At 39.6% G+C, this 20,456-nt stretch overlaps 1 protein-coding gene across 2 annotated transcripts in view; it reads right to left on the reverse strand.

Moving 5' to 3' along the window:
* Positions 1-246: 246 nt before the first annotated feature.
* The window catches only part of LOC141130120 (cell surface glycoprotein CD200 receptor 1-B-like), a 39,255-nt gene continuing 19,045 nt past the window's right edge, over positions 247-20,456 (reverse strand). Inside the window, exons 1-2 of one of the 2 annotated variants that reach the window (XR_012241999.1) lie at positions 3,265-3,384; positions 247-1,684 (exon numbers count right to left, since the gene is read on the reverse strand). Coding sequence is in view for 1 of the 2 variants with exons in the window: in XM_073618074.1 (XP_073474175.1) it covers positions 1,578-1,684; positions 3,256-3,510 (362 nt within the window). In the remaining variant the exon portion in view is untranslated. Of the gene's footprint in view, positions 1,685-3,255; positions 3,511-20,456 lie in introns of those variants that run through there. The other variant, XM_073618074.1, reaches the window with a different exon arrangement.

The following is a 20,456-nucleotide window of genomic DNA, read 5'->3' on the forward strand; positions in this document are numbered from 1 at the left end:
ACATAAGTAAAAACATTCCACTGTAAGTAAACGGCTTTTTTTTAAAACTCTTTATTTAGAGAAAAAGATGCATTCCAACATTACAGATGCCTTTAGAATGAAATGTGTAAGTTATATAAAAGGTATTGGGCATGGGACAGAAAACATATCTGTCATCCAAGTTTTACAACATTTATTTTTCTGTATGAAAATGTGTTAACTGAAAATATACTCTAACTCTGTCCTCACTCACCTCTTTTATTATTTCACTTATTCTCCTCTGTATTTTTCTCTGTAGTGCCCTGGGGTTTAGTCAGGGGGCTCCTCACCAAATTCCTTGTCAGGGGTAGCTACCATAATTGTTAGAGATCCACTGATTTCTCCCTAAGTTTGGCCCTGTAGTACTTTTCTCTTCTACCACTAGGTGGCTGGGAACTTGGTGGTACTAGATATGAGAAGGACAACTCAAGGTCAGGTTATGGGTATATGGGGTATCTCAGCTAATGGGCAGGGTTTTTCTTGAATCCCTTGGCCTGCTGGGAGAACCTATATATTTGGGTGGAGTCAGGTGATCTAGGTTCTGTGCCACCTGGACTGCCGTCTGGGTGGATGTGTGTTGTCTGCCCCGGGTTGCTAGGCAAGAGATTGGGCCTATCACGGGGGCATCTGGCTGCCAGGGTGTGTGAGGGCCTGTCCAGAAGTAAGAGTGCAGCGCAGGGTTGGGACTGCGGCTTGCAGTCCAACCAAAAGTGACGGTTCTGCTGGCCGGAGAACTAGCTAGGGATCCAGCAGGGAAGAATGGGTGGCGCTTGAGGGAGATACCACCGCAAAAGCCTTGAGGAACTCACAGGATTCAGAGTTAGTGACTCAGAGGGTCCGGTGAGAGACCAGGAGCTTAAGGGGCTGAAGAACTACAAGGAGAATTGTAGTAAAGCTGAGAGAACTGTTACGTTTGTATTAGGAACTGTTAAGTACTGTAGCCATAGGGGGCAGCAAACCTGCACATGCAGAAGTGGTACCTTGCTGAGGCCTTTCCCTGTACGACTGTCCTCCTATTGAAGCCTCTGAGTCTGCCTTTTAAAATTGCAACTACTTAAGGGTGTCCTGGCCCCAACCCTCTTTCCCTTGCAAAATATAAAAGGACTGTTGAAAGAAATAAAACCTCCTTTGCATCCAAGAAGTGTCTGGCGCCCAATGACTTTTACCACCTTTGCACCCACTATGCCTCACAAAACAGGACAGACTGACCCTCTGCTGTGCCCATAGAGACTGTGAGATACTGTGTTGAGAGGGACTGGGTACAGTGCCACCAGAGGGCCATGTGCTTTTGGACTGAGCTGTGTGCCGTATGCCAAGGCTGCTGGCTATACCAATAAACTGAGCTGTTGTTCTTGGGAGCCACTGTTCTAATGTTCTGGGTTGCTGTTCCAGTAATGCTGCATCAGAGACTTCAGAGATACCGGAAGGAGGCCACAGACATTGTCCTTCATTGAACCATCAGGAGTGGTGAAAGGCCTCTGGTCATTTGTGCTTATTTTACTTGATCTTTTGGATTGCAAATACCCTCCAGAGTTCTACTTTAGATTACGTTTCTATTCCTACATAGGTATTGCCTTGGACTTGTATCTGCAGTATAAAAAGAGTCCTATGACAAGACAACTGAAGATGATGAGGCCAATAATCCTCCAAAAATAATGAGTACCACCTAAAGACAAAAGAAAAGGCACTGTGAAGGTTACTGTCATTGTTTATAATCATATTTACAATCTTGTCTGGGTTGGTTATGTCAATGATCTAATAATGTTATCTAAAGAAACACATACTGTTTCCATTCCATTGTGCAGTGACCCCTGCAGGAAGCCCTTTTCCATTGCAGCATGAGTCCCTCGCCTTCTCTATTGACACCCAGTCCCAAGTATGAATGTGATCCTATGGTAAGGTGGCCATATTTTCAAAATGAATTCTGGGATAATCCTATTGGCCACACCCACTTACAACTACACCTTCACAAACACCATATCTCCATTTGTAACCTCACCCACATAATCATGCCCCCCCATTTATAACACACCTTTAAACCCACATGTCTTAGCAACAGGAGGCAGACATTCAAAGTATAAAGGCCATATAAAAAGACTTCAATAAGAGGTACTATAATATGCATGTAGCACATAGTGCACCACTGGCTGTACACCTGGAGGTGTGGCCAATAAGGTAAGTGCAGCTTCATGGTGTATGGCTTGTAGTGTGGTAATAAAAAATCCCCCAGCATTCTACAGACAAACCACAGAACAGCTAATGGCAAAGGCATTAATGGGGCACCTGATCAACAACGTCCACTAAAGGGCTCCAAGGTGACTTTGCTCAGGGGCCACAAATTAGAGCAAAGAGGGCGTTAGGTGGGTGTGAGAGACTTAGGGGGAGCCTCAGGCCCCAAGAGAAGAGGAGGAAGTGGTTAATAACGCATCAGGCAGAGAGGGGCCTTCAAAGTTCTACTCAGAGGTCTTAGGATATCTAGAAGCAGGACCAGGCTGGAGGTCTCCAGTGAGGGGCTTATGGAAGGTTCTGGGGCAACAGGCTGAGCTATGGATGGATGTGCTTTTATAATCATCAGAATAATGTAACTGATAACAGTGCAGCACAGGTGGAGAGGACAGATATCAAAACAATTTCAATAGTATATTTCATAAACTAAAAGGGAGAAAATCAGAAAAGTTCAGTGTTAGGGTTTACATACACTTTAATGATGACACACATAAGATATTTGTGCCAGCAGAGTGAAAAATAGGGTCCACTCCATCAATCCAAAGGGGAGAATTTCCTGTTATGCATTACTACTAGGAAAGATATATTTTTTCATAACCACCCTGTAAGGGAATATCCTACCTATGGGGTATTTAAAGTAGAACTATGGCTGTCCAGTGAAGTAAATATGTACTGCAGCACTTATAAAATTATAAGGACATTCATACATTTACAATTTTCTCTTAGTCTCCCTACAAAGTCCATCAATACCTATTGGGCCCCCCAGCGAAGTGCACCTAATGCAGCTTCTAGTGATGGGGTGGTAAAACTGTTGCACTTCTAAATTGGGAGCAGAGCTGCCACCATCATGTAGGCTGTGTCTGCTTGAGCTATATGGGAAAGAACTTTGAGGTCCATAGAGTGGGATCCTTCAACATTTTGGATTTTGATTGTACACCTTGTAGAGTAAGAAGGCTGGTTATACAGGTGTATGTCCATTAGGAGAATCTAACATACTTTCCATACATTCACCAATTTTACCTGATAATACAATAGACTGGCTCCAGACATTCACAAATGTGGGATGAGACACAAGGCATGCCACGTTGTCTCCATTAGACTTGTATGTACTGATCACTGTCCAAGTATCATCCAAATCTTTAATTTTGGTTATGTTTATATCATCTGAATGTGGGTTCCAAGAGATCTCTGCAGCCGGGAATCCACCACTTGCTCTACACTCTGGAGATCCATCACTGTTTATATCCAGAGACACAGAGGGCTGAGCTGGAGAAATAAAGAAGAACGCATTACTAAACCATATATTACTCAATAATTGTTGTTAATGGTTTGTCAGATGTACAGATAAAACTTTCTTTGAAATATGCATATTAGGAGTAGGAAATGAGTTTTAATATAACAAAGAAGATGTCAGGTATGGATATTTTTTACACAGTTACGCTTGTCCTGATTGGACCAATGTAAGTATGTATGTTCAATATCTGTGTAATCCCTATAGAAGCTGGAAATCAGTGTAGTAGACACCACTATTTCAGTGATCTCAACTAGCTTCTGGGTTCCAATTTCTGGACCAATGGAAAAAACTATGTAACTATGTAAAAATATCCATACCAGGAAATATTTTTTAAGGATTTATGTAAACCAGGGGTCTCCAAACTTTCTAAACAGGGGGCCAGTTTACTGACCAGCAGACTTTAGAGGGGCTGGTAAAGGTCCCGACATCAGTGGGAAAAAACAATGCCCCTTTGGTGTCAGTGGGAGAAATTGTGCCCCATCGTTGGTGTCATTGGGAGCAATTGTGCCCCATCATTGGTGTTATTAGGCCCAATTGTTGGTGTCATTGGAAGGAATTGTGCCTCATCGTTAGTGTCATTGGGAGGAATTGTGCCCCATCGTTGGTGTCAGTGGGAGGAGTTGTGCCCCATTGCTGGTGTCAGTGGGAGGAATCATACCCCATTATTGGTGTCATTGGGCACAATTTTTGGTGTCATTGGGAGGAATTGTGCCTCATCGTTGGTGCCAAGGGGAGGAATTGTGCACCTTCACTGGTCTCAGTGGGTGGGGGAGAATTAAGCCCCATTGTTGGTATCAGTGAATGAAATAGTGCCCTAAGTGCCAGATAAAAGCAAGCAAAGGACCGCATCTGGCCCCCGGGCCACAGTTTGGAGACCACTGATGTAAACAAAGCAGTAAACCTACTTTCATTGAATACTGTAAGTTTATACAGAAGCTTGTAAATTCCAGTTCTGGATGCATCTGGAGTTACAGAAGTTGGAAATAAGTCTTAGTGGTCTAGTATTGGTGCTGATAGGGTGGTCATGGACTTAATAATAATCATATCTGTATACTAGATAAGACTATAAACAGTAACAAAGCCTAAATACTACCACACTAAAAGGAAATTAATGGTAAATAAAGAGGGAAGTTCACCTATACAATATTTCTCCTAAAACCCAACTCCAGGTGTGGCAACATTTCTCCCCACCCCGGATCTAATCACCCTCTGCCATTATGTTTTTTAATTTTTAATATACATAGCTTTATTTCTGGTGTCTTTTGGACAGTCACATGACAACAGGATCCTCTTTTCCGACAGGGGCAATACTAAATACTGCAGAGAACCAAGGTGACATTATGACGTCAGAGCCATTCTCTGCAGCATTGTACTGTGTTAGTTCAAGCCAACGTCGTGACATCTTTGGTTTCAGTAATAATTCAAAATGGAATTCTAATCTTTGCCCACTAAAAAAAAAAAAAACTGCCTGGACTTGCAATTTAATTGTTAACACTCCTGCACCCAAGGTGATTCAATACATTCCCCTATTGGGAGTGTCAGACCTGAAATAAAATAAATAATAAGGAAGAGAGGAACAGCTAATGTAAATTCCCCTGTCTGCAGCTCTGGTAGTCTCGGGTTTCATGCACCAGAGGTACAGGGGAAGTAAAAGATACACATAATTCAAATTAAAGCTCACAGAATACTGTAAAAAGAATTACAATATTGGAAGACTTTGGATGACACTAGTGGAAACAAGGACTGGCTACAGGAAAAAGACAGAAAGTGGCCTTTCTAACTGCCAAAGGGCTTGCAGGCAGGTGCAGTCTATTTTCTCCACTGCAGGTGGCGCTTAACCGAAGTGGCATAGTAGTGAGAGAGCAAGTCAGGAGGAACATGATTCCTCTATGGTTTCCAGGGTCATTGGGGAAGCTATCCAATTGGATGCTGCCACTCCATGTGACCCTAGCAGCCATCTTGGGTCAGACAGTGCCTATTTAAGGCCCTGGCTCTCAGGTTTGGCACACATTTCATGTGTGAGTAGTGTAGGGACAGGTCATCCATCTGTCAGGGACATTATTAGCAGCAGGGAAAGGTTCCAGACAAAAAGATTAGGACTCAAAATCATCTTGGACATCTTCCTGCTGGGTAGGAGATGGCTGGGCCGCATTATGCTGCACCAGACAGATGCTGTCACTTCGTCAAATACTGTACCTGCTCTGCTACATGCTGCTGGCATTAAGTGTTGTGAGTGTTCTCTTGTGCCACAGACATTAACACTGGCGGCTGTGGGAGGGTCCTGGCTCCCTACCACAATTCTAACAATACTGCCTGACAGGGCTGTACACATGTTGTGGTCGCTGCAAATTTTTTTCACTTGGGCTGCAGAGTTCGGCAGGTGGCACCACCTGACAAACTCACCCATTGAGATCAATGGGGGTCTCACCGCAACCATGAGCCAAATGCTTGGCTTGCAGTTGAGGCATGGTCCCACAATGGTGAAAAAATTATTAGACCGCTTATGGTGAAAATGAAAAATGAGGAGCTGCAGCCTCTATCAATAAATTCACCCTAAGGTGAATTTAGAAGAAATGTGAAAAAAGAGGGGATAGGTATGGCGCTGCTCTTATTAAGAGGTGACCTACAACCTCTAAATACTTGAAGGGTGTGTGTGTTAGAATATTATTCCAAATTCATAATTCGGCACTTATAGGTGTTATAATATATTCATGGCAAGCTTGCAAAACATATTTGGTTTTATGATTAATCATGATAAATAGAGTATGTGTGAATGACCTTGATCAATTGATTTGACATGATTCTTCATCTACAGCTGAGCATTGCTGGATTTTTCTGGTGTAGCCAATTTGAGTATGACATTTAAGGTATCTTGGTATAGAATGTCATGAGAAGACAAAAATAGACACGTGTCCACGTAGCTAAAGGAATAAACATTGCGAATTATATCCTGTTAAGTTAAGTTAGTTTGAAGTTCCAATCATATTAATAAGTATTAGTATATAGTTATTTAATGTAAAGTTGGTAAAATGTGTTCATATTACGTAGATGTTTGGTTATATGACATTACATGATCAGCCCATTACTTCATGTATGGAGTGTTACATGTGGAGTTGTCAATCCTATGCCATATATGACTCTGAGTTAGAATCTTCATTTGGATAGCATATTGCTGAATTTAGCAGAAATGAATATGTGCCACACAAGGTTCTAAGTTGGTGTGAGGTTATGACGTTCACACGTTCACATGTAACATATAAAGCCAATGCTTCAATATTGAAGGTCACACAGACAGACACACACACACACAGACACACAGACACTAGGATAGAATGACACTGACATGATCACAAGACACTTTGAGACAAGTTGGGACAGCTGTCAATTCTGCCAGAAGTCTAAGAACGTCATTTCCTGTTTCTTCTTGGATGACACACAAGACAGCATGGAGACAGGAGGGCAGCATCCATGAAGCACACATGCTTTCATAAGCTTATTACAGCTTTATAACTTTTTATTCTATTTCATATATTTTTACCTACACTGAACTGAACTATTATATTTTTTACATTGTATTTATGATGCCAATTGTGTGACAATAAACTCACATTTTGTTTTAAGTCAGTTTGACTATCAATGCTATTCATCCGGAAGCGCCTCTGAGATACAAGAATATTAGATATTAATAATATTCTTCATTTTGGCGAGCCAGACAGTTCCGTCATTTCTCAATTTTTACGGAAATCTCGATCCTTGCTGAGGGGGGAGAGATTAGCGCAGTTTTGCGTATATTTAAGTCTCGAGAAAAAAGACGGTTCAGAACCTATCAACCAAGAGGCGTTTGTGTTACGTCAGATGTGGACAACAGTCCAGTAACAGACGGTTGAAGACGAGAAATTCTTCTAAATACGGTGAGTAAAAGTTATGGAATTTATTGATGAAATAGCGAGAGAAATCAAACTAGAGTTTAAAGATGTGTCTTTTTATCCAAATGACAGTCACTTATGGGCATATATGTACAATGAATGTTTTCAAGCCAATGTGCAGATAGACAAAAATAAATTTACTGTTAACAAACAGCGTAAAAAGATATCTAATATCTTAAGCTTAGTGAGAATATTTAACAAAATGATTATTAATGTTGATTTACCTGCTAAAAATGTGTATACACTAAAGCAGACAGAAACTAACAATGTACAGAACACAGGAATACATGAAAATGTGTCCCAAGATTCTCTTAGTTGTCCAAACTGTGAGATTTTTTGTAATTACATAGAGAATCTTGAAGAGCAATTAGAATCTAAAAAAATGATTTTGCCAGAGTTACAAAATAACAGACAGATTGCTGTAATAACTACAGATGACAAAAAGACTGAATCCAAATGTAAGCAACAATCCTCTTATATTCCGGAAAGTTCGGATATGGAGAACGTTGATGCTACTGATGAAAAAGAAATGAAACATAAAAACTTATTATGTAGAACTGCAAAACTAAAGTTGCAAATACATGACCAACTTATGAAAGTTTTAAAAGATTTTCCTATTTATGACACTGAGGCAACTGTATTTTCCAATTGGGATTTATTTGAAATGTTTGCGGATCGTTTTAATCTGTCAAATGATCAACGCAATTAAATTTTTCAGTTGTGGGTTCCTGTTAATTTCGCTAAACGAATTAACACACCTGTTATTGATGACGAAGGTCAGGAAAAACAAAATGACGCGACAGATAGACTGCGACAATTATTGCTATGTATGGCCGGTGAGCAAATACCGACCATAGAAATGTTAGATCTTTTACAGACTACTGCAGAAGAAAATCCAATTGATTTTAACCACTTAACAACCGGCCCATAGCCAAATGACGGCTACAGGGCAGTTGCTTAACTCTGGGAGGGCGTCCAGGGACGTCCTCCCAGAATTCTGCTCTCGCGCGCCCCCTAGGGCGCGCACTCGAGAGCATCCGTGACCGCCGGGTCCAGAGGCCGTAATCGCGGCTGTTTACCATGTGATCGCTCCGTCAAATGAAGGAGCGATCACATGTAAACAAACCGGCGTCATCTGATGACGCCGGTTCCTCTCCTCCCCTCCTGTGTACCGATCGGTACACTGTGAGCGGAGAGGGGGATGGATGGATGGTAGCAGCGTTGTGGGCTGCATCTGTAGTGCCCACAGCGCTGCACAGAGACATCCAGCCATCCATCCATCCATGCTCAGCCATCCCCACTACTCTGCATGCCCTGCAATGCTGTGCAATACTCTGCAATGCCCTCTGCAATGCCCCACAATACCCCACAATACCCCTGCAATACTCTGCCATACCCTGGAATACCCCGCAATACTCTGCCATACCCTGGAATACCCCGCAATACTCTGCCATACCCTGCAATACCCCGCAATACTCTGCCATACCCTGCAATACTCTGCCATACCCCGTAATACTCTGCCATACCCTGCAATACCCCGCAATGCTCTGCCATACCCTGCAATACCCCGAAATACCCCGCAATACTCTGCCATACCCTGCAATACCCTGCAATACCCCGCAATACTCTGCCATACCCTGCAATACCCCGCAATACTCTGCCATACCCTGCAATACCCCGCAATACCCCGCAATACTCTGCCATACCCTGCCATAACCCGCAATACTCTGCCATACCCTGGAATACCCTGCAATACTCTGCCATACCCTGCAATACCCCGCAATACTCTGCCATACCCTGGAATACCCCGCAATACTTTGCCATACCCTGGAATACCCCGCAATACTCTGCCATACCCTGCAATACCCCGCAATACTCTGCCATACCCCGCAATACTCTGCCATACCCTGCAATACCCCGCAATACCCTGCCATACCCTGAAATACCCCGCAATACTCTGCCATACCCTGCAATACCCCGAAATATCCCGCAATAATCTGCAATACCCCGCAATACCCAGCCATACTCTGCAATACTCGGTGATACCCAGCCATACTTTGCCATACTCTGCCATACCCAGCCATGCTCTGCAATACCCCGCAAAAATCTGCAATACTCTGCCATAACCCGCAATACTCTGCCATACCCAGCCATACTCTGCAATACCCCGCAATACCCAGCCATACTCTGCAATACTCGGTGATACCCAGCCATACTCTGCAATACTCGGTGATACCCAACCATACTCTGCAATACTCGGTGATACCCAGCCATACTCTGCCATACCCAGTCATACTCGGCGATACTCTGCAATACCCAGCCATGCTCAGCCATACCCAGCCATGCTTAGCCATACCCAGCCATGCTCAGCCATACCCAGCCATGCTCAGCCATACCCGGCCTCTGTATGTGGCCAGGCTGTGGAAGTCTCACACATGTGGTATCGCCGTACTCAGGAGGAGTAGGAAAATCTATTTTGGGGTGTCATTTTTGGTATGTGCATGCATTGTGTTAGAAATATTGTATAAATGGACAACTTTGTGTTAAAAAAAAAAAAAAGCGTTTTAACCACTTCCCACCTTCCGTCATACGACGTCCTTGACTTTGTGCGTGGATATCTGAATGATGGGTGCAGCTACAGGCATCATTCAGATATCAGCTTTTTCAGCCGGCGATTCCCTAGACCATAAGAATGATCATAGCGGCTGTTACACTGCTTGATCGTTCTTACGGGAGGCGAGAGGGGATACCCCCCTCCCGCCGCCCTCCGGTGCTTTTACCGACTCACCGCTACGATCGAAGCCAGGATCTTTTTTTTTTTTTTATTTCAGGCACAGCCTAGAGGTGAGATGTGGGGTCTTATTGACCCCATATCTCACTGTAAAGAGGACCTGTCATGCCATATTCCTATTACAAGGGATGTTTACATTCCTTGTAATAGGAGTAAAAGTGATCAAAAAAAAATTTTTTTGGAAAAAAGTGTCAAACTAAAATAAATAAAGTAAAATGAACAATAAAAAAAAAATAAAAATTTTTTAAAGCGCCCCTGTCCGTGTGCTCGCATGCAGAAGCGAACGCATACATAAGTCCCGCCCACATATGAAAACAGTGTTTGAACCACACATGTGAGGTATCGCTGCGATCGGTAGAGCGAGAGCAATAATTTTGGCCCTAGACCTCCTCTGTAACTCAAAATTTGTAACCAGTAAAAAATTTTAAAGCGTCGCCTATGGGGATTTTTAAGTGGCGAAGTTTGGCGCCATTCCACAAGCGTGTGCAATTTTGAAAGGTGACATGTTAGGTATCTATTTACTCGGCGTAACTTCATCTTTCATATTATATAAAAACATTGGGCTAACCTTACTGTTTTGTTTTTTTTTTAAGCAAAAAACTGTTTTTTTTCCCAAAAAAACGCGTTCGAAAAATTGCTGCGCAAATATCGTGTGAGATAAAAAGTTGCAATGACCGCTATTGTATTCTCTAGGGTCTTTGCTAAAAAAACATATATAATGTTTTGGGGTTCTATGTAATTTTCTAGCAAATAAATGATGATTTTTACATGTAGGAGTGAAATGTCAGAATTGGCCTGGGTGCTCCAGAACGCCTGAAGGTGCTCCCCTGCATAATGGGCCTCTGTATGTGGCCACGCTGTGTAAGAGTCTCACATATGTGGTATCGCCATACTCAGGAGTAATAGCAGAATGTGTTTTGGGGTGTAATTTGTGGTATGCATATGCTGTGTGTGAGAAATAACATGCTAATATGACAATTTTGTGAAAAAAAACAAGAAAAAAAAAACTTGATTTTTCAAAGAATTGTGGGAAAAAATGACAACTTCAAAAAACTCACCATGCATCTTTCTAAATACCTTGGAATGTCTTCTTTCCAAAAAGGGGTCATTTGGGGGGTATTTGTACTTTTCTGGCATGTTAGGGTCTCAAGAAATGAGATAGGCCATCAGTACTTCAGGTGTGATCAATTTTCAGATATTGGCACCATAGCTTGTGGACGCTATAACTTTCACAAAGACCAAATAATATACACTAATTTGGGTTATTTTTACCAAAGATATGTAGCGGTATAAATTTTGGCCAAAATATATGAAGAAAAATTACTAATTTTCAAAATTTTATAACAGAAACGAAGAAAAATTTATTTTTTTACAGATTTTTCGGTCTTTTTTCTTTTATAGCGCAAAAAATAAAAAACCCAGCGGTTATTAAATACCACCAAAAGAAAGCTCTATTTGTGTGAAAAAAAGGGCAAAAATTTCATATATATACAGTGTTGCATGACTGAGTAATTGTCATTCAAAATGTGAGAGCACCAAAAGCTGAAAATTGGTCTGGTTATTAAGGGGGTTTAAGTGCCCAGTGGTCAAGTGGTTAAAGTAAAATTTTGCAAGGTTTATGAAATAATATTTGGAGTAGATGATAACAATGACCCAGGTTTAAAAACAGCTTTCATAAAAAAATTTAAATACCTTGACCCAACTTCAGTAGCCATAGCACAGGAACGTCAAAATTTAAATGATATAGTAAGCTTCATTGATGAAATTAGGAGACAATTGAATCAAAGCAGTCTCACACATGAGGTAGCTATAATTCAATGTGACAAAAATAGTCAGGCTGCAGACATGTCAGAAATGACAGGTCTTGGCAGGAATGACAAGGACAGCTGCAGACAAGTGAGGCAAGTAGACCCTATCACGTGTCTTTACTGTCATAGGTCTGGTCATATGAGAAAACATTGCTGTAAATTTAAGAGAGACTCACAAATAAAAACTAAAGATATGGAGAATGAAAAATCAGCTTTTGTACAACCTGTTTTTTCATGTCAAGATAAAATTTTGACTGAATTGCCTTATGCCACAGAAGTCAAACAGATCAGTAATTTGACTGTTAACAGCAGTTCAGACAACACTGTCACTGAAAAAAAGGGTTTATTGCCATTGCCAAAAATAGAATCACATCGGGATTCAATTTCCCTGCCATTACAATATGTAGCACCAATTATTTTGGACGAGAATGGTAGGCCATATATACAATGTTTGCTGAATGGTAAAACTATTAATTGTCTTATTGACAGTGGATCTGAGATTAGCCTTACCAAAGAAAACATACCTGTGAAACCAAATTCTCCTATGTGTAATATAGTGGGTTTTAATAATACAGGTAATTCCACTGCTAGACAGGTATCTAATGTAACATTTGAAGTACCGGGAATAGTGAAAACTAACATTAACATTTGGGTATGTCACAAAGCAGAGAATATACTCGGCATTGATGTAATCAATGAACAAAAATGGGTGATCGATTTGGCTAATAAAAGTATTTGGAAAGATCCATCTAGGCCCAAATCAGTGCTTATTGATCCCTCTGTATACAGTAAAGTTGGTTCCATTACCAATATGTCTAGAGAACAAAAGTGGCCTGATGTTGATGGTAATTGTGCTTTAAAGGAAGTGGTACAACGTTTTCCAAGTTTGTGGTCAAAGTTCAAAAATGACATTGGAACTTTGAAAAATACTGAATTGAATATTGAGGGAAAAGATCCAGAACCCCTTAATCAGTATGAGTTACCACTAGAATCAATTGGTCCACTTTCTGCCATTATTCAAGAGTTTGTACAACTTGGAATTGTAAAGAAAGCTAAATCAGTGGTAAATAACTGTATTTGGCCTATAAAAATACTGATAATTCATATTCTTTATCAGTTGACTTAAGGACATTGAATAAACATATCACAAATAACCCAGTTCTTCCTGATAAATCTAACTTAAAGTTAAATTTGAATGCTGAGGACAAAGTGTTCTCTGTATTAGAAATAGTTAATAGCCATTTTTCTCTTCCTTTAACGAATAGCAGCCAGTACAAACTCGCATTCACATTCAGAAAAGAGACTTATACGTTCAGTCGATTAATACCTGGCCTAGGTATTGGTGATGGTATAGTTCATGAAACTATAGCAAAAATACTTTCAAAATTTTCTAGGCCAGAATGCATTTGTCAGCATGTGGATACGATTTTGCTGAGTACTCAGAATATCGATGAACATATGGCTCTTTTGTCTGAGTTGTTTATGATGTTACAAGCTGAAGGTTTAAAATTAAACACAACAAAAGTTCAGCTGATGAAAAGTCAAGTGAAATACCTTCACATGCAAATTAGTCAAGGAAAGAGACAATTGTTGCAAGAAACAGTTAGAGATATCACTGCAATCCCAACTCCAACAACTCATAAGGCATTGCGTCAATTTTTGCATAAAATAAATCATTGCAAAGAGTTTGTACACTGTTTCGCAGAAAAAGTTAATCCACTATATAATCTTTTGAGAAATAAAGGTAATATAGTTGACCAATGGGGTCCAAATGAGAAAAATACTTTTGAAATGTTGAAAAAAGATTTGCGGAATGCTCCAGCATTAAGTACAATAGAGGTTTGCTCTGAAGCATCTTTTGTTTTGAAAACTCATGTATCTGAGAATGCCATCTCAGTAATGTTGTCTCAATTACAAGAAGGTAAGGAGAAAATAATTGCCTATTTCTCCAGAGTTTTATCATTTTTGGAAAAAAACTTTTGAGTCAGGTGTAAAGCAACTGCTAAGTGTTTACTATGCAATTAAAGCTACAGAGAGCATAGTGAAATCAAACAAAATCATTGTACAGACACCTGACTGCTCACTAAAAGGTATTTTTGAGGAAGATAGTTTTAAAGAATGTCGTAAAACATATCCTCTATGGTTCAGAGCTTTATCATCCAAACACATTCAGATAGATGTAAAAGGAAGACATCTTCAGGAATGTACACCAGTACATGTTTATACAGCTGTATCTGAGAAGTCTTTATCTCAGGTTTCCAGAATAAGAACAGAGAAGGACATAGAGCCAGTATTTGTTACTGCAGAACAGTCTAACACTAGAATAAGAGCTTCAACACAGAATACAGTTACGCACATTTCTAATCTTTTAGAGGTGAGAACAAAGGCATAGTCCATTGTCATCTCTGGGTTATACAAAACTTTTCTTTTGTTTGTGAAAACAGAGATTTGTATCATGACCAAAAGGAGGTGTTGCGTCCTGTCATACCTAAACTTCAAAGTACATATGATTTATAGTTTAGGCCATCTTAGACAGGACAAGGACAGTACATTGTCATACAGAAGTTCTCTTTGAAGGAAAATATAAGATAGTGTTATTTTACATATAGTTTAACAAATTCACAAAGTTATTGTCTCATAATGTTTTAACATTTGTTGGAAAAAAGGTACAAGAATTTAATGAAAATATTTTATGCCTGATTAATGATACTGCATTTCTTTTACAGAAATGGCATCTAAAATCAAATAAATATGGAAGATAACAAGCTCATATGAACAGCAAAGAGAATATCAAGAAAATTCAAAGTTAAAGAAGGAATCCTCTAGGGACGAATGTTGGACAAAAGATTTATACTTCAGATTTATGACTGTTTTATCTTATTCAACAAGATTTTTCTAATCTATCATAACTTGAAGAAGAAACTTTAAAGACATTTCATGAAGAAAAAAATTAATCAGAAGAAACTTTATCTACTATAGATAAACAATTTGGGACTCAAACATTTGTCCACATATACATTTTTTGATAATCCGATTATTCTGATATTAATGTTCATATTAAGTTAGGATTATCATTATTATTTTTATTTATTTTTCCTTATTCATATATTGAATATTTTTAGGTAACAACTGCACACTCATTCTAGTTTATAGAACATCTTTTGTTCATAACTTAAGAAACATATCACTCTTAATAGAACTATGGAAAGTTATGACAAGTTTTAGAGTGTAAAGTATATTTCCAAAGAGCTAAAATATTATTTGAGCACAAATATGGAAATATATTATTGCATAATTTATTTTAATAATAATAATAATTATTATTATTGTTATTATTATTAATAATAGTAATTATAGATATGAGTCATCATTATGTTATACATTTTTAAATTCTATATCATTATTTTAAGATTTTGCATAGATAGATCTAAGAGAAGTTAAAGTAAAGAGAAAAGCAATTAGAAGGAGAGTTATTTCTAGCTGCTTCAGTTCTGAGGAATATTGTGTTTGATCATTTGATACAAGGATGTGTAAATGTGACATGGGCTGTACACATGTTGTGGTCGCTGCAAATTTTTTTCACTTGGGCTGCAGAGTTCGGCAGGTGGCACCACCTGACAAACTCACCCATTGAGATCAATGGGGGTCTCACCGCAACCATGAGCCAAATGCTTGGCTTGCAGTTGAGGCATGGTCCCACAATGGTGAAAAAATTATTAGACCGCTTATGGTGAAAATGAAAAATGAGGAGCTGCAGCCTCTATCAATAAATTCACCCTAAGGTGAATTTAGAAGAAATGTGAAAAAAGAGGGGATAGGTATGGCGCTGCTCTTATTAAGAGGTGACCTACAACCTCTAAATACTTGAAGGGTGTGTGTGTTAGAATATTATTCCAAATTCATAATTCGGCACTTATAGGTGTTATAATATATTCATGGCAAGCTTGCAAAACATATTTGGTTTTATGATTAATCATGATAAATAGAGTATGTGTGAATGACCTTGATCAATTGATTTGACATGATTCTTCATCTACAGCTAAGCATTGCTGGATTTTTCTGGTGTAGCCAATTTGAGTATGACATTTAAGGTATCTTGGTATAGAATGTCATGAGAAGACAAAAATAGACACGTGTCCACGTAGCTAAAGGAATAAACATTGTAAATTATATCCTGTTAAGTTAAGTTAGTTTGAAGTTCCAATCATATTAATAAGTATTAGTATATAGTTATTTAATGTAAAGTTGGTAAAATGTGTTCATATTATGTAGATGTTTGGTTATATGACATTACATGATCAGCCCATTACTTCATGTATGGAGTGTTACATGTGGACTTGTCAATCCTATGCCATATATGACTCTGAGTTAGAATCTTCATTTGGAAAGCATATTGCTGAATTTAGCAGAAATGAACATGTGCCATACAAGGTTCTAAGTTGGTGTGAGGTTATGACGTTCACACGTTCACATGTAACATATAAAGCCAATGCTTCCATATTGAAGGTCACACAGACAGACACACACACACAGACACACAGACACTAGGATAGAATGACACTGACATGATCACAAGACACTTTGAGACAAGTTGGGACAGCTGTCAATTCTGCCAGAAGTCTAAGAACGTCATTTCCTGTTTCTTCTTGGACGACACACAAGACAGCATGGAGACAGGAGGGCAGCATCTATGAAGCACACATGCTTTCATAAGCTTATTACAGCTTTATAACTTTTTATTCTATTTCATATATTTTTACCTACACTGAACTGAACTATTATATTTTTTACATTGTATTTATGATGCCAATTGTGTGACAATAAACTCCCACTTTGTTTTAAGTCAGTTTGACTATCAATGCTATTCATCCGGAAGCGCCTCTGAGATACAAGAATATTAGATATTAATAATATTCTTCAGTGTGTCACGGGTGCATTTAGTGCAAAAAGTGACAATAAAAGTGCAGAAAATAAATATTTGTATATTCACAAAAATCCACAAAAAAATCCTACTGTGTAAACTACCTAACCGCTTAGGTTATGTCCCATTGACGAAACACATAGGGTGGGACTATACAGCGTCATTGCATCACTTCCAGTTTCAAGTCGTGGAGCGCAGTTTCCTGTTTTTAAATACTGTTTTCGCTTTTAATGATTTTTAATAAATGTGTGTACCCATCAGTATTATTAATAAATGTTCGGATATTTGTACGGTATCACACTATGGAGTCTCTTTCCTCTCTACATGTGGGCAACATCTAAGAGGTTAACAGTGAGGAGACCACTTACATCGCAGACAAGGAGGCACTTGGAGAACACAGGACAGGAAGTTTCCTCCCACTCCACAGGCTGCACAGTGGCTCGTACTATGAAGGTGAAATACCTCCTTGTGGGGTGAATAATAGCGGTGAGTGCGTTTCTTATGGGGCACTGTTTTCCAAGAAGCACAGAACAATTTGAAGGAGCACATTGTCACTCTGTTGGACTTTTTTATACACCAGGGTTTAAGGATGGTATATGCATATTTCTGAACCCAGTTTCACAGCAACAATATACACCAGTCATATATGTTGGATTTTTTTGCACAGAAATGTCACTTTGAATTGCAGGTTTTGCACAGGATTGTGTTTTCGTTTGAACAATATGCATTATATATAAGCAGTTAGGTAGTTTACACAGTAGGATTTTTTTGTGGATTTTTGTGAATATACAAATATTTATTTTCTGCACTTTTATTGTCACTTTTTGCACTAAATGCATCCGTGACACACACCCCTCAAGTATTTAGAGGTTGTAGGTCACCTCTTAATAAGAGCAGCGCCATACCTATCCCCTCTTTTTTCACATGATCCCACAATATACAATTTTCTGTTCTGCAATTTAAAAAAAAGCAAAAAAAACCCAAAAAGCAAGGGAAGTTGAGTCTCCTGAACACCTGCCAGTCGCTGTTATAAAGCCCTCTGAAAAGTGATAAGCATTAAAGAGCCATTAAACAGACTTTCCTTTTTACTTTGGTTTTGTTATCCAGAATGTAAGGTAGCAAATGGAGTAATAAAACTTTGCAGTAAATGCAGGGTGTACATAAATATATAAATATTCTACTCTTTTCCCCCCTGTACCTGGTGATGGAAAGAGGTGGCCAGAACAGGGAAGAGACTACCAGTGCTCATACCATATCCACAGAGAAAATTGGGATAAATAAAACTGGTTACAGAATATTTAAAGTTTGCACTGTCCTCTATTTGGGTTGTTAGGCTAAATTTAGTTTTTGGCCTTATTGTAGTCAGTGGAGCAGTGATCTGTAGTTTTTGGTTGGTCAGGGCTTCCTAAGCTGGGTGTTTGATTTCTCCTACCTGCTTCTGGGAGAAGCTTCCAGAATATACAGTAGGGCAGAGAGAGTCAAATATCCAGTTATGAATATTTATCATGTTTCAGCCAATCCCTAGAAGGGGGCGTCCAGGTGGCTGAGGGGGTGATCAATGTTTTGGGAGGCCTGAGTGTTTTTCCTCTGCTAGGAGGGTTCCAGTTCTCTTGGGGCTGCTGCCCCTGGGAGGCAGCTATACTAAGACAAGATTTGCAGTTTGGTCCTCAGCAGGTGCTGAGCTGAGGGCCTGGGGAAGATTAATCATTGCTGGAGGGCACTGCCCTAAAGTCCCAGTCTGTAGAAGGATCTTTTTTATCCCCCTCACCGTGGAACTAGCTGTGGAAGGTGGGTGGCAGTCAGCTCCTGGGACTTTGTAAATAAGACCTACAGCTTTCATATGTGCCTGCAGCTATAAGGATTTGTGCTAGAAGTTTGTCCTATTAGTTGTTTTGGAGTATCCTGAAGCATACCACCTAACTTTTTGAGATGGGAATGAGGGACACCAATAAGCAAAAGTATGAAGGCATAGGACACACCCCCTGCCACTCCCCTTAAATGAGAATTATACAAAAAAAGATTAGTTTAACCCACGAGTGCATTTTTTTTACCACTACTATTCCTTTATATTGACTTTTGAAATTTACAAAAGCAGCATTTTAGAAATTGGATGAAAGGTTTAGCACCGGGAAACACTTTTTTTTATTGAGTTTTACATATTACAGGTTATGAAGTCATAGTAAGGAACAGGAACATGAACATGTAAATGGAAGTTTACAGATTACATATTGTAAGTATAGTCTGAATAGCGATTTTTTGAATAACGTTCTATGAGAAAGAAAAAATCGTTAACAAAGTGATTATAAACATAGGGTAGAACAGTTGACCTGGAATGATAGGAGGGGGGTGGGGTAAGGAGGGGAGGGGTGCAAGAGGAAGGATGGGCAAGGAGGGATAAGGGAAGGGGGGGAAGGAGAGCTTCAAGTGGAAGGCGAGTAGAGAGACAGGGCATTCAACTGTTAAACCTTACTTCAATCGTTAATTCTTTTTTGAGTATCAAAGGACCCATGGGTTCCAGCGAGTTAGTGTCTTTATATGGGATTGTTTGCTGCGTGACAAAAGGGTTTCATAAGTGAAATGGGTTTGTACTAAGTTAGTAACTTCAGTAAGGGAGGGAATGTTGTCAGATTTCCAGTTTCTAGTGATCAAGAGTTTGGTAGCTAGGAGGACGTGTGTAATCACTGTTCTTTGGTGTATGGGAAAATCTTCTATTGTCAGATTAAGAATGGCTAAGTGTGGAGTAATTGTAACCGAGCTATGGAGTATGTCTTGGAGTATGGATTCCACATTTTTCCAAAGCTGGGTTACATTTGGGCAAGACCAAAGAATATGGAGGAGGGTGCCCGTATGGCCACAGTTTCTCCAGCAGTCGTGTGAGGCGTGTTTGTGGAATTTGGCCAGTCTGGACGGAGTTAGGTACCATCTCATTAGCGTTTTTTCAGTGATTTCCCAAAGGGAGGTACAAGTTGTTGCTTTGTAAATAGATGTGATTGCCTGTTGCCATTGGGCATCTGTGAATTGTGTCTGTAGGTCAGTTTCCCAGTTAAGGAGAGGTTTGGTTTTGCTGAACATGTTTTTTTCCTGTAGGAATGAGTATATGAGGGAAGTCCCTTTAGTGTTAGAGTGTTCTGTAAAGAAGTAGTTCCATAGTTTCAAGGGTAGTTTTCCTTCTAGAGATGTGTGTGCCTTCAAGCAGTTTTGTAATCTGAAGTAGATGAGGAAGTCTTTGGAGGGTGCATTGAGGTCTTTGCCTATTTGTGAGAAGGATTTGCAGGTTGTTAGATCCCGAAGTTCTTGTGTGTATGTTACCCCGTCAGTAATCCAGGATGGGAGTGTTAAGTCAGGAGTAAGAAGCTTTAAAGTGTTTAAAGGAATGTGTAGTGGTTTCGTCAGTACATGTGACCATTTGGTATTGTGTAGTGTACGCAACACTTTAACTGAGGCTTGGACAGTGGGTGAGTAGTGGAAAATG

This window comes from Aquarana catesbeiana, linkage group LG02, assembly GCF_042186555.1.
Source record: "Aquarana catesbeiana isolate 2022-GZ linkage group LG02, ASM4218655v1, whole genome shotgun sequence".
Taxonomy (NCBI): Eukaryota; Metazoa; Chordata; class Amphibia; order Anura; family Ranidae; genus Aquarana; species Aquarana catesbeiana.